The sequence below is a fragment of the Maniola hyperantus genome, chromosome 14 (assembly GCF_902806685.2).
Source record: "Maniola hyperantus chromosome 14, iAphHyp1.2, whole genome shotgun sequence".
Lineage (NCBI taxonomy): Eukaryota > Metazoa > Arthropoda > Insecta > Lepidoptera > Nymphalidae > Maniola > Maniola hyperantus.
Window position 1 is genome coordinate 9,342,479 of NC_048549.1, and position 14,193 is coordinate 9,356,671.

A 14,193-nucleotide genomic window follows, 5' to 3' on the forward strand; every position below is an offset into this window, starting at 1 on the left:
TACGCATTCATCCGAGAAGTTTCCTGCGATTTGTTTATCTACTAACTAGTTGACGGTGTTTAACCCCTGTGCTGTGCCTCGGAGAGCACGAATAGCCATCGCTCCTGCGCCTGATTTCTCTCCGGTCGTGTCGGGTGTCCGTCCCATCGGTCTACGAGAGTGTTCCTGTGTTTGAATGCACACACAGTTGTGCTCTATAATATCTCCCGGGCAGTTGGCTAATCTCTATGAAGATTGGCCGCCGCGCCGTGGCCGAAATTCGGTCGGCAGGACATTAATAATTATTTTTTATTACTATATAATATACTCGTAGATAGCTACTTTCACTTTATTATTATTTAGTAAGGAACTAAGGAAAAACGGACTACACGTGAAATAGCGAGTTAAATAAAATGATAAAAAGCAATTGGATTAAGACGAATTTCACAGTAACAACTATTAGGTATAACGCCAATGTAGTAGATATATCTCTGATTGCAATCGCATGTATGATGGGCAGACATTGTAATGAAATGGCAATGAACGAAATAGCCATGCATGTTAAATTGTCGTTAGATACTTCAGCTCGGTTAATTACATAAAGTCACGTCCACATCAATAAAAAAATTCGTTGATTGTGTCGAGACATTTCGTCAGTCTGGTCTTTACGCTAAAAATGATTCTTGCTGTGAAAATATTTCCGTTCAACAACCAGGGGCTAATTTTTATTGTATGTGGATGTGGTTTAAGGCTAAATGACAAAGACGATTTCCACGCAAGATTCGCAGAACCATCTCACGCAAGAATGTCATGTTGACGTTTGTCAACGCTATCGATATTATGATAGTTTTGTATGACATCTCGCGAGTCTTGCGTGAGAGACGTTGACATTTATCTAGGCATAAGGAATAAGTCCTTTGAATTTCGCGTTGGTCCGAAATCGGCCCCAGTTATGCCAAAAGGAACCAGCCCATACATTTTCAAAAAATAACGTAAGTAATGAATGTTACGTTACGACTTATGAGACATTTCACCGCGATTCGCCTCATCTGGTGACAGAAGGGCTGGCTCATTGTTTGTTTGTTTGTTCATTTTTTACGCAACGGATCAGCCTAGCTGTCCAGCGCGGAAATGCAGCATTACACCACCATTCTTGACACCATTCCACGCGGGCATGATTTGTATAGTAATTAGATAAGGCTAGCTTTAAGTTTTATTGCAATACTAGCTTATTCCCGCGATTTCGTCAGCGTGGACTACACAAATTTCAAACCCCTAGTTTACCCCCTTTGGGGTTGAATTTTTAAAAATCCTTTCTTAGTGGATGTCTGCGTCATAATAGGTATCTTCATGCCAAATTTCAGCCCGATCCATCCTTTAGTTTGAGCTGTGCGGTAGGTAGTAGATCAGTCAGTCAGTCAGCTTTTCCTTTTATATATACAGTATAGATTTTCATACTTAATAAAAAAAGTAATGAATGGTTCTAACTTATGCAAAATTCTTATACTTTAAAGCAACTTAAAAATGTATCCAAGCTCTGAATTTCCTAAAGATCACAAGATGGCATTTAAAACAATAATTACATTTAGTTTGTTGAATCACGAGCAATCATAACAATAGTCAAACTTTATTTTCTCGAAATCAATGCGATGTATGTGGCTTGGTACATATTGGCATAACTGGTCCCAATAAATACTAAAGACTATAATCCCCGCAAATTGCTAATGCGCGTGGTCGCCATTTTAGTGATGTCAGCACTAGACGAAAGTTTCGAGCTGATGGTATATTTTTATTTTGGCTGACGTCAAAATGACGTCAATTCGAATTTATTAATGAGACATGGTTCCAGCGCAATAGCAATTTGCGGGACTTACAATAAAATATAAAAAATTGTAGAATCATGAGCAAAAGCTAACAGTTTTGGGGCTTACTTCAAAGTGTCCTCATTTTCGTTAAGGACAAACTTTCTGAGCTGATATCGGCTGTCTTCTTTGCCTCTCTTCATGAGGAACCCTTCCATGGAGCCAGAGAGGTAGTTCTGCCGCTCTGGGTGGCAGAACTCTTCGCGCTGGTACTTTGCACGGATCCATTGCTCGATCAAAACTCTGTAATAAAACAAGATAACGTTCATAAACTAAAACCCTACTGTAGGTAGGTATAGTTCGCGAAAAGTCGAGATGGCAATCGGGGTATGAGGCGGGGGGGGGGACGCCCCGTACACCCGCACGTCACCCGCACTGGGTTAGCGCGGGGGCTGTGCGAGTGTGCGGGGCGTTGGCGTTGCCACCCCAATTGCCATCTCAACCTTACGCGTACAACACCTACTCTTCTTAAAAATACAACCGTACAACAGACGGAAGGTTCATACTTTTTATCTTACACTACCTGACCCGCCCCGGCTTCGCTCGGGTGGAATTTAGAAAATCGAGGTGGGGGATGAATTTTCAAAAATCCTGGAACACGTATTTTACGTATTTCATTGAACATGGATTCTCACGGTCCATTCGTGTAACCGATTTTAATTAAATTCGGTAAAGGGTTATCTTTCATCCCCGGAACGCACTTTTTATTCCAGAAAATCAAAGAGTTCTTATGGGATTCTAAACGGCCCATTCGTTTAACCAATTGATTCAGAGATAGGCACCTTGCATGATGCATCCCGGAAACCGGCAAAGCTACTTTTCATCCCGCAAAATCAAGGTTTTCACGAGATTTTTGAAAACCTAAATCTACACGTACGAAGTAGCTGTACATTTTCTTTTTAATTGTTCTTGAAATAATTTTTTTTAATTTAATTTGTTTTATCATTTCTTTAGGGCTTTCTATAGGCGCATTTTTATTGTCAGACAAATATTTATAAACGACATTCAAAAAGTGCCAAAAGGTATACCTACGAGGCTACGAGTATTTATATTGTACTATTATGGAAAGACGTCACTCGATCACAATTAATTTTTACACGTGTATCTTTACAAATTTTTACACGTGTTACACAAATCAATTGGCATTGTTTGAAATGTAAAGCTGTTCGAACATTATTTACCTTAATTGGCGTTAAGCATGTCATAATTTAGACGATAGTTTCGTTTTTGTAAAGATTACTTACAGTTAAAATTGTAGATAAGTAAGTATAAATATTCATTATTTATACTCATACATCACAATGGAGCCTCACTTAATCTTAAAATGAATACCTAAGTAAACTATGTGTTTGTAATAAATTATAAAAAAATATAGTTTTAATAAACTGAAAAAACGCGCTTCATAATAGCGTACTACAATGTTAGCAAAAGAATCCATACTAATAACAAATTATAAATTCGAAAGTATGTCTGTCTGTTTATTAGTTTTAAGATATATAGAGATAACTTACATTCCGGGGAAGGACATAGGGTACTTTTATCCCAGATAATTAAAGGGTTCCTACGGTATTTTAAAACACCTAAACCCCAGGGCACGAAGATGCGAAAGATTTCAAGTAAAGATTTTTATATTTTTAAGCCTGTGAAGATGATACTGCTAGGGGCTCAATTTGAATGCCATAAACCTACTTTGTCGTATTAGTTTACAAATTGCGAAAAACCAAATTAAATTTGAATTTCGTGGGCAGACCTTAAAACGTCTCACTTTTCAAATTATTTATGTTAACTTACTGTGGGTCATTCTTCGTCGGTCGTCTATAGCACGGTGGCACTCGCTCCTCGTATTTGTTCTTCGCAGCGACGTTGCCGACCTCCTTCATGCGCTGTACTTGCGAGTCCTCCCACCTGTCAAGTTCCAGATGTTTCACTTTGCTGATGTGCGCACCCATGCCGCGGTGGATGCTCGCACATCGCATGCAGATGAATATTCCCAGGTTGTATGAGGCCCAGTCGGGATCTGGAAATGAAACCTGTATTAGAAAACCTTTTTCTTTTAATTTATAGACTAGCGCTTGGCTGCAATCAGACCTGCTGATTCAGCTGATCAGAGCGATGGGGCGCGCTTGCCTCGAAGATGCAGTATTTTTATTTCGTCTGTGACTTTCGCGCATTGATATAGAATTCATTTATCGCTATGTCCGCGACTTTGGGAAAAACCTGAAGAGTATCTAAAACGTGTTATGATGGATCGATCTTAACAATTATTATTTCTGTTTAATAGTTTATTTGAAGAGTTTAAGTTGTTAAAAGCACAATTTCTTGCTCTCGATAGCTTGAACTCTAAGTTTTTTGATGACCATACAAACAAGGTCATATTGTGAAATCCTTATTTCAGGCTGACACCTGACCGCCGTATATAGGCATCGAATTATTAAAAAGTTACATTATTGTCTCCACGACATTTCAAAATTTCTATCTCGAACCTGAAGCAATTAGCATTTGAATATGTTTTAATTGTAGAAATTAGGCGTTTTATCAACGTACACGAGTAAAATTTGTAGGTACGTCGGTTGATAAAATGACTAACTAACGCCGCCTATCACGAGTAACGGGAATAGCGAAGGCCTCTATAGTGTGTCTATAGCCTTGTGATAATGTGTTATTGACTTTCATTCATTGTCGAATTTCCGTTGCGCGTGTATGCCACTATGTATTTCCTATTTTTTTTTGTAAATTATACCTAACTAGCTGACCCGCCCCGGCTTCGCTCGGGTGGAATTAGGAAAATCGAGGCGGGGGTTCCAAAAATCCTGAAATGCATATTTCTTCATTTGCTGCCGAAAACTAAAATACCAATTTTCATGCAAATAACTTGAAAAATGACGGACTTTCATACAAACTTTCATCCCCTATTTAACCCCCTTGGTAGTAGAATTTCCAAAAATCGTGAAATACGTATTTTTTTATTTTTAACCGAAAGCTTAAATACCAATTTTCATCGATATAACTTCAAAAATGACGGACTTTCATACAAACTTCCATCCCCCATTTAACCCACCTAGGGGTGGAATTTCACAAAATCCTTTCTTAATGGATATGTACTCTTTACAAAGAACACACCCTCCAAATTTCATGTCTCTAGGACCAGTGGTTTAGGCTGTGCGTTGATATATATGTCAGTCAGTCAGTCAGGACTTTGAATTTTATATATGTAGATAGTAAGTACTTATATGTTTAAGCCTCCATACCAGGAGCGTGCTAACGGGTCCCTATTACTAAGCCTCCGCTGTCCGTCCGTCCGTTTGTGTATCAGCGGGCTGTATCTCGGTAACCGTAATAGATAGACACCTGAAATTTTCACAGAATGTGTATTTCTAATAACAAAGCAAACTATGTATTTCCATTCAAAGACATTTAGAAATTATAAAATTCCCCCGGCGCCCAAGTCAGGCTCGCGCACTGAGGGTTTTTGCAGGGACATTTTGCACGATAAATCAAAAACTATGATGCATAAAAATAAATGAAGATCTGTTTTAGAATGCACAATGCATGAAGCCCTTTCATATGATACCCCACTTGTTATAGTTATCTTACTTTGAAAATTGAAAACAATAATATTAGTTCATGACCACAATTTAATTTTTTTTTGTCTGATGTGACCACAAATTCACGGTTTTCAGATTTTTCCCCTTATGTCTGCTATAAGACCTACCTACCTGCCAAATTTCATGATTCTAGGTCAACCGGAAGTACCCTGTAAGTTTCTTGACAGACCGACCGACAGACAGACAGACACACAGACAGGTTCCGTTTTTCCCTTTGAGGTACGCAACCCTAAAAACAATGGAATGTGTACACGTCACGAGTTCGCTTACCACAGACGTGCTTATATTGTTAGTCTATTATTATTATCACACACTCCACATCTAATCGCAATCAACCAACATAATTAACCTTCCAAGACTCGGCACAATTCTTGTTGTCCATTTACAAATTATTCTGTTGGTTGGTAGAGACAGAGTCTTCTTTTGTTGACGGGGACTGGGGAGGAAATCTTCTTGGGGAGATATTGCTGTAGTGTAATAATTATATTACACGGGCGGGCGATCGATGGAGAGAGCTATGCTTGGAGTTTCTCTACGTGATCAAATCAGAAATGAGGAGATCCGTAGGAGAACTAGAGTAACCGACATAGCTCAACGGGTTGCGAAGCTGAAGTGGCAATGTGCAGGGCACATAGTTCGTAAAACCGATAGACGTTGGGGTCCCAAGGTGCTGGAATGGCGACCTCGCACCGGAAGACGCAGCGTTGGAAGACCCCCCACTAGGTGGACGGACGACATCAAACGGGCGCAGGGAGCCGCTGGATTCAGGCGGTGCAAGACCGTGGCGTGTGGAAGTCCAAGAAAGAAAAGGAAGAAGAAGAGGTCTATCGGTTGATGATGATGTGTCATCCAGTCTCGTTTCATTACATGGTGACAGCGGTGGGATACTTACCACGCGCTTTCGGACTGGTGCTTACAATTGGGTTATGTGGGATGTCTACCCACTAAAACCCCATTGGTGGCCATACTCATGTGCTGACCGCTTATCAAGAGGCTCTGGGAACTCTTAAGATAGTCTATAAAATAATATGCGAGTTCTGTACTCTATCTATAAAAAGCTGTGATAACCTAGTGGTTAGGACGTCCGCCTTCTAATCGGAGGTCGGGGGTTCGATCCCGGGCACGCACTCTAACTTTTCGGAGTTATGTGCGTTTTAATTAATTAAATATCACTTGCTTTAACGGCGAAGGAAAACATCGTGAGGAAACCTGCATGACTGAGAGTTCTCCATAATGTTTTCAAAGGTGTGTGAAGTCTACCAATCCGCACATGGCAAGCGTGGTAGACTATGGCCAAAACCCTTCTCACTCTGAGAGGAGACCCGTGCTTTGTAGTGAGCCAGTGATGGGTTGATCATGATGACGATGACTGTACTCTATCTAGAACTTTCTTGCAAGAGACCGTCGTCGCTTGCGTCGTAGTCGTCTACCCATGTCTAGCTGTAGACGTCTATCGGTTGATTGAGGCGACTATGAGTTTAAAATCATGAAGCTTGGTTGATGATATGATGCGTCTAATGAACTAATGACTAGGGTTGCCATCGATACTCTAAAATAGAGTATTGTACTCTATATCATGTACTACACAATGTTTACTATACTAGTGCCAGTCATGTAATATTATGCAAACCCATTATCATAACTAAAAAGGTCGACTATTCACTGTTAATATTTTGGTTTCCCCAATTTGGATATTTCTGAACGCAGAGTACTAAGTCATGTCACAGGTTGTTTTGAGAAGTGTTTGAGGTTACGTTAACACGAATTTTTCATTGTGTACCTTTTTAAAAATATAAAATAAATGAGGATCTTTTTTGGAAATCCGTACTCTACCTTCTTTGAAATCAGATATATTCTATTTCTCCTAATAAAGGTTGGCAACCCTACTAATGACTAATCCGAGATAGTCCGAAGGACCAAGTTTTTTTTGAATTGGGCATAGATAGTACATACCTAAATATGTAGCTAAATATAATAATAGAATAGAATAGAATAGAATAGAATAGAATAGAATAGAATGTTTTTTATTCATGTAAACTTTTTTAAAAGTGCTTATGAATAGTCAGGTAGTTTTAATTTACCACTGGTTCGGAATGCCGTTCCTACCGAGAAGAACCAGCAAGAAACTCGGCAGTTGCTCTTTTTAATTCTTAATTTTTCAATTTACAATGTTATTATACCGTACTATACAAGCCATTGCAGCCCCGTGCATTGCTGGAGCGAGTCAAATCCAAGCTTTTTTATCGTTTACATAGTCTGCGACTGTATAATATGCTTTTTTTAGGAGCATACTTTTAACACATTTTTTAAACTTGTGTAAAGGCAAGTCTAAAATTGCTTGTGGAATTTTATTATAAAATATTACACTCATTCCCACAAATGACTTTCCCACCTTCCAGAGGCGGAGCGCAGGAGTAGCGAGCTTATTTTTGTTATATATAATATAGAAAGTTAGAAACCTATCTAAGTATAATATTATGTAGGTGTGAGGTATGTAACAGAGTTTACTTGTGCGCTTATCGGATAAACTGCCACATAATCTACAATAACATATTTTATGACGTCAAGTTAAGAACTACAACCGCCACTTGCGATAGCTTTGCAAATAACAAATCAATAAAAAATGAACGCAAACGCAAGCCACATCCGTTTTGTTTCGCGTGTGTGTGTACGCATACTAGATACCTATTAGCTACCTTACCTATGAATGAAGTGATTATAGTGACGTCTAGATCTACGACCGACGTGAGTAAGTAGGTACCTACCTATCTAAATTAAAACTGTACTTCGCGAGGGTCCATTACAAATAGAACTACAGTCCCACGGTCCACAACTCCCGCAAAGTTTCGTTTTGCTGTCCTGTCAGACTTGAGACGGATTTAGTTCTATTCAAAATAGCTTTGCATCACCAACAATATTATTATGTTTACTAGGACACACCGACACGACGTCACGGCTCACGCACACCGAGGCAGATGGCCTCTCTCCATCGTAAATAACACGCTATGTTTTTGTCATAACATAACAGTTGTATGTGAATCTTCTCGTGTGATTTTATACTTGTATATTTTGTGGGAACATTCAAACACAATGATGTCTACTTTTCGACCTAGAGATGAAGTTAGGCAAATGTTTTTGTTGCTAAATTGTGTTACGACTACCTGAAGTTGAAAGTAAAACTTTTTTTAATAAAAATGGCGAGCAAAGGAGCAGGCGGGTCACCTGATGTTATGTGATTACGCCGCCCATGAACATTTGCAGTACCAGAGGAACCACCAATGCGTTGCCGGCCTTTCAAGAATTTGTTGGTCCACCCCTTGAATAACTCATTAAGTAAAACTCCAGGCGCCTATGAACGTCTGGCATTACTGGCCTCATTATGGGGTGACTGAAGGGTTACAACTTTTACTAAGGAAAGGGGGCTATCAGACACTTAGGACTTAGGGGCTAAAAGAAAAACACCGCACCGTTCTAAGGGTGCATAATATTATGTCGCCATGAAACTACTATTAATATAAATCTGTACTAATAATAAATAAAATTGATAGACAGACAACGAAGTAATCCTATGCGGGCTCCTTCTTAGGGTTCCGTATCTCAAAAGGAAAAAGGAACCTTTATGGATCACTTTGCTGTCTGTCTGTCCGCAGTGTCTGCCAAGAAAACCTATACCTACCTACCTACTTCCCGTTGACCTAGAATCATGCAATTTGGTAGGTTGGTCTTATAGCACAAGTAAAGGAATAAATCTGAAAACTGTGAATTTGTGGTTATATCACAAAAAAAATGTGTTCATGAACAAATAATTAGTATTTACAACTTTTAAAGTAAGATAACTATACCAAGTGTGGTATCATAATGAAAGGGCTTTACCTGTACATTCTAAAACAGATTTTTATTAATTTTAATTTTAATTTATAATAGGTAGTTTTTGATTTAATCAAAAAAGTGCAAAATCTCGAAAAATTACAACTGTAGTACGGAACTCTAGGTGCGCGAGACTGACTCGCACTATTGGCCGCTTTTTTCCTTTTGAGGCACACCACCCTAAAAATCAACCAAATCGGTAGAGCCATTCTCATAAGTGATAGTCTTTCATACAATGCGGCAATTGATTTTTATTTAACTAAATAGTTAAGTATATACTTACCTAGATTGTTTTAAATACAGACGTAAAGTAGGTTAACGTTGATATAAATAAACATACTTTGTCGAGGACTTGTCCCTTCGTAAACAACTCAACTGATAAATGAACATTCCCACATAAATAACACTATAGGGACTGATAATAATCGTCATTCGGAGAAACTTGCAAGATTATAATTAGGTAGGTATATTATACTTAACGGTGAAGGAAAACATCGTGAGGAAACCTGCATGCCTGAGAGTTTTCCATAATGTTCTCGAAGGTGTGTGAAGTCTACCAATCCGCACATGGCCAGCGTGGTAGACTATGGCCAAAACCCTTCTCACTCTGAGAGGAGACACGGGCTCTGTAGTGAGCCGGTGATGGGTTGATCATGATATTATACTTAACTATAGGTAGGTATAGTGCGTGACAGGTTGAGATGCCAATCGGGGTGTGCAGGGCGTTCGCACACCTCGATTACTACCAACAGCCGTACTCAGAGTCGCTTAATCATTACTTAAGTTTAGTTAAAACGAGACAGAGCTATATTTCTCATAAATAAATCTGTCTCGTTTTAACTCAATCTTAAGTAACGATTAGCGACTCTGAGTACGGCAGTTAAGTACTTACTACACTTACTAGTTAAGTAAGTACTTAGTAAATTGTTTACTATCCAATGATTCTAAAAATATTTTATTTGCAATTTTGTTCAGCGGCCGTAATGATTACCTATTATTATTTACTACCTGATGCCCGCGATTTCGTCCTCGTGGAATTAGGTTTTTAAAAATCCCGTGGGAATTCTTTGATTTTTCGGGATAAATATCCTATATCACTCTCCAGGTCTTTATCTATGCCCATACAAAAAATCGTGTTAATCCGTTGCACCGTTGCGACGTGATTGAAGGTCAAACCAACAAACCAACAAACCAACAAACAAACACACTTTCGCATTGTTGCGTAGGTATGGTGTACTTGAACTTCAATCAGCAAGTACATGTTGTGTTGAAAAACAACCAAAGTGGGAAAAACCAAAAATATTTTAGTACAAAATCAGGATGCAAGCGCAAATGGTTGTTTACTGACTTTACATCAGAGAGAACTTGCCAATTGCCATAATATTACTAGAATAAGCGATGATGTCCCGCAAAATGACCCCTCTAACCGCCGTACCCAGAGTCGCTAATCGTTACTTAAGATTGAGTTAAAACGAGACAGATTTATGGGAGAGATATAGCTGTCTCGTTTTAACTAAACTTAAGTAACGATTAAGCGACTCTGAGTACGGCTGTTAGCCATACCGCTAATTACAGACTAGAATAACAAGCCGGCCGATTCCAACGCGACATGTCGAGATGACAATCGGGGGGACGTCGCCGCACCTGCACCGTGCGGGCCGCCAGTCACCAGCGCTATCCCGCACCGAGTTACCTCGGGGGCTGTGCGGGTGTGCGTGACGTCCCCATCCCGATTGCCATCTCGACCTGTCGCGTAGTTATAGGTACCTACTATGTTTGTATGATAACGTGATTAAGATTGTCGACCAATGTTGTTTTCCCTACTATCATATTTTTTGGGTTCCGTACCTCAAAAGGAAATACGGAACCCTTTAAATAAGATCACTTTGTTGTCTGTCTGTCTGTTAAGAAACCTACTGGGTACCTACTTCCCGCTGACCTAGAATCATGGGCAGGTAGGTAGGTCTTATAGCAGACATTAGGGGAAAAATCTGAAAACCGTGAATTTGTGGTTACACCACACAAAAAATTAAATTGTGATCTTGAACTAAAACTTAGTATTTTCGGGTTTCGAATGTGCATTCTAAAACAGATTTTCATATATTTTTATGCATCATAGTTTTTGAATTAGTGCAAAATGTCGAAAAAATATGACTGTAGTGTAGTACGGAACCCTCGTTGCGCGAGCCTGACTCGCACTTGGCCGCTTTTTTCTAACAAACACATTTTGGACACTGAAACTGATAAGGATTCATAGAAATAGTTGGAACAATAAGGTCAATGACATTTAAAATAATAAGAATTACACCACAATACCGTCATACTTTGTGGGCACTTTTTACTGTTTCTGTATGAATTATCGATTAATTTTATGCATTTAAAATACATTTTTCTTTTCACGGATCATTGCGAATTTTATTCCTTAGTTGCTTCCACAAAATCGTATTCTGTGAAATAATTTCTTTTTTTTACAATAATTCAATAATTTATAATATGTTTACATCCATATTAAGTAGATATACGAGTAGTAATGTGTAAAATAGTTCATTGGCTAATTAATGGCTTCATCACTTCATCATCAAACATTAAAATATATTTTTAGGGTTCTGTACCTCAAAATGTAAAAACGGGCTCGGCTGAAATTTTGAATAAAGCTAGCTTATACCGTATATAATTATTTGAATAAAGCTACCTTATACCGTATATAATATATAAACATTGAATAAAGCTAGCTTATAAAGTGTGTTTGTTTATTTGTTTGTTGGTTTGTCCTTAAATCACGTCGCAATGGAGCAACGGATCGACGTGATTTTTTGCATGAGTATAGTTAAAAACCTACGTTTCATCCCGGGAAATCAATGAGTTCCCACGGGATTTTTAAAAACCTAAATCCACGCGTACGAAGTCGCGGGCATCAGCTAGTACATATGTCATATTACATATGCTTAAAACTACCATACAATAGTTCTATAACTAGGTACTTCAGAAGTCGGAACGTATTTTCACGGACTCGGATCGGATGAATGCGTAACCGCCCTTATTTTTCAAAAACTTACTCGAAAGATCACTACCCATATTATAAACTAGCTTATGCCCGCGACTTCGTCCGCGTGGAGTACCTAAACAAATTTTAAACCCCTATTTTACACCCTTAGGGTTGATCTTTAACAATGAGATTTTAACATAAATGAGCTTAATAAAATATGTCATACTGCTAATAGCAAAAATATTAACTACAAAACTTCAAACTTCAAAACTGACAGACTTTCATACAAACTTCAAACCCCTATTTTACCACTTTAGGGGTTGAATTTTGAAAAATCCTTTGCGGACGCCTACGTCACAATAGCTATCTGCATGCCGAATTTCAGGGCGATCCGTCCAGTAGTTTGAGCTGTGCGTTGATAGATCAGTCAGTCAGTCAGTCACCTTTTCCTTTTATATATATAGATTATGCGAAAGTGTATTTGTTTGTTTGTTAGTCTGTCCTTCAATCAAGTCGCAACAGAGCAACGGATCGACGAGATTTTTTACAGGGGCATAATTAAAGACCTGGAGAGAGGTCAAAGGCTACTTTTATCCCGGAAAATCAAATAATTTCCCACGGAAAAACCTAAATCCACGCGGACTAAGTCGCGGGCATCAGCTAGTCTTTTATATAAAAGTAAAAGGTAACTGACTGACTGATCTATCAACGCACGCACGTGGGCATCCGCTAAGAAGGGATTTTTAAAAATTCAACTCCTAAGGGAGTGAAATATAGGAGGTTTAAATTTATGTAGTCCACGCGGACGAAGTCGCGAGCATAAGCTAGTCCCAACTAATCTAATATTATAAAGGCGAAAGTTTGTATGTGTGTGTGTGTGTGTATGTTTGTTACTCCTTCACGCAAAAACTACTGAACGGATTTGGTTGAAATTTGGAATGGAGATATATTATACCCTGGATTAAAAGATAGGCTACTTTTTATCCTGGAAAATCAAAGAGTTCCCGAGGGATTTTGAAAAACGTAAATCCACGCGGACGAAGTCGCGGGCATCAGCTAGTCTATACTAATATTATAAAGAGGTAATGTCGTTAAGTTTGTTTGTAGGGGGTAATCTTTGGAACTACTGAACCGATTTTAAAAATTGTTTCACCAGTACAAAGCTACATTATTCCTGAGTGACATAGGTTATACGGGATCTTTAAAAACCTAAATCTACGCGAATCTAGCTAGTATTTAATAAATAGGAACCTAGTACTTACCTAGTTATTTACTCAGTGGCCTCACTTATTCTAGCAATAAAGGAATTAGATACTTAATTAGAAATAAGCACGGAACACTCATCACGAATTATTAATACTCCAATTTGACCAGTTTCAAATTATGGGCCCTCACATTCACTCCATTCAACTATACCTGTCACATTCGGAGCAAGTGAAAGTGTTCAAGGCATATATCTATAGGTATCAAGTTTAAAATACACTCAATTTAAATTCTTGCATTCTAGGGTTCCGTAGCTCAAAAGGAAAAAAGGAACCCTTTATAGGATCACTTCGTTGTCTGTCTGTCGTGTCTGTCAAGAAAACCTATAGGGTACTTCCCGTTGACCTAGAATCATGAAATTTAGCAGGTAGGTAGGTCTTATAGCACAAGTAAAGAAAAAATCTGAAAACCATGAATTTGTAGGTTCACTAATGAATGACAAAAAACGTATGACAAATTATCAGTTCACCAAAAACTTTTGAAAAACTAATCAAATCACAAACGTCGTATACCGCAAACATATCATTTTACAAAAGATCATTTGACAAATATTCTATTCACAAATGTTTAACTTTCCAAATTTTTAAAAATTTATTATTTCACCAAATAATTTGTTTTTCAAATTCGCGAT

The 14,193-nt window shown here is 38.4% G+C and overlaps 1 protein-coding gene across 1 annotated transcript in view; it reads right to left on the reverse strand.

The window, feature by feature from the left end:
- Positions 1 to 14,193, reverse strand: part of LOC117988214 (arf-GAP with dual PH domain-containing protein 1-like) — a 45,465-nt gene that overhangs the window by 21,314 nt on the left and 9,958 nt on the right. The window contains exons 2-3 of the mRNA XM_034975327.2: positions 3,633 to 3,858; positions 1,911 to 2,084 (exon numbers count right to left, since the gene is read on the reverse strand). Of these exons, the coding sequence (XP_034831218.1) occupies positions 1,911 to 2,084; positions 3,633 to 3,858 (400 nt within the window). The remainder of the gene's footprint in view (positions 1 to 1,910; positions 2,085 to 3,632; positions 3,859 to 14,193) is intronic.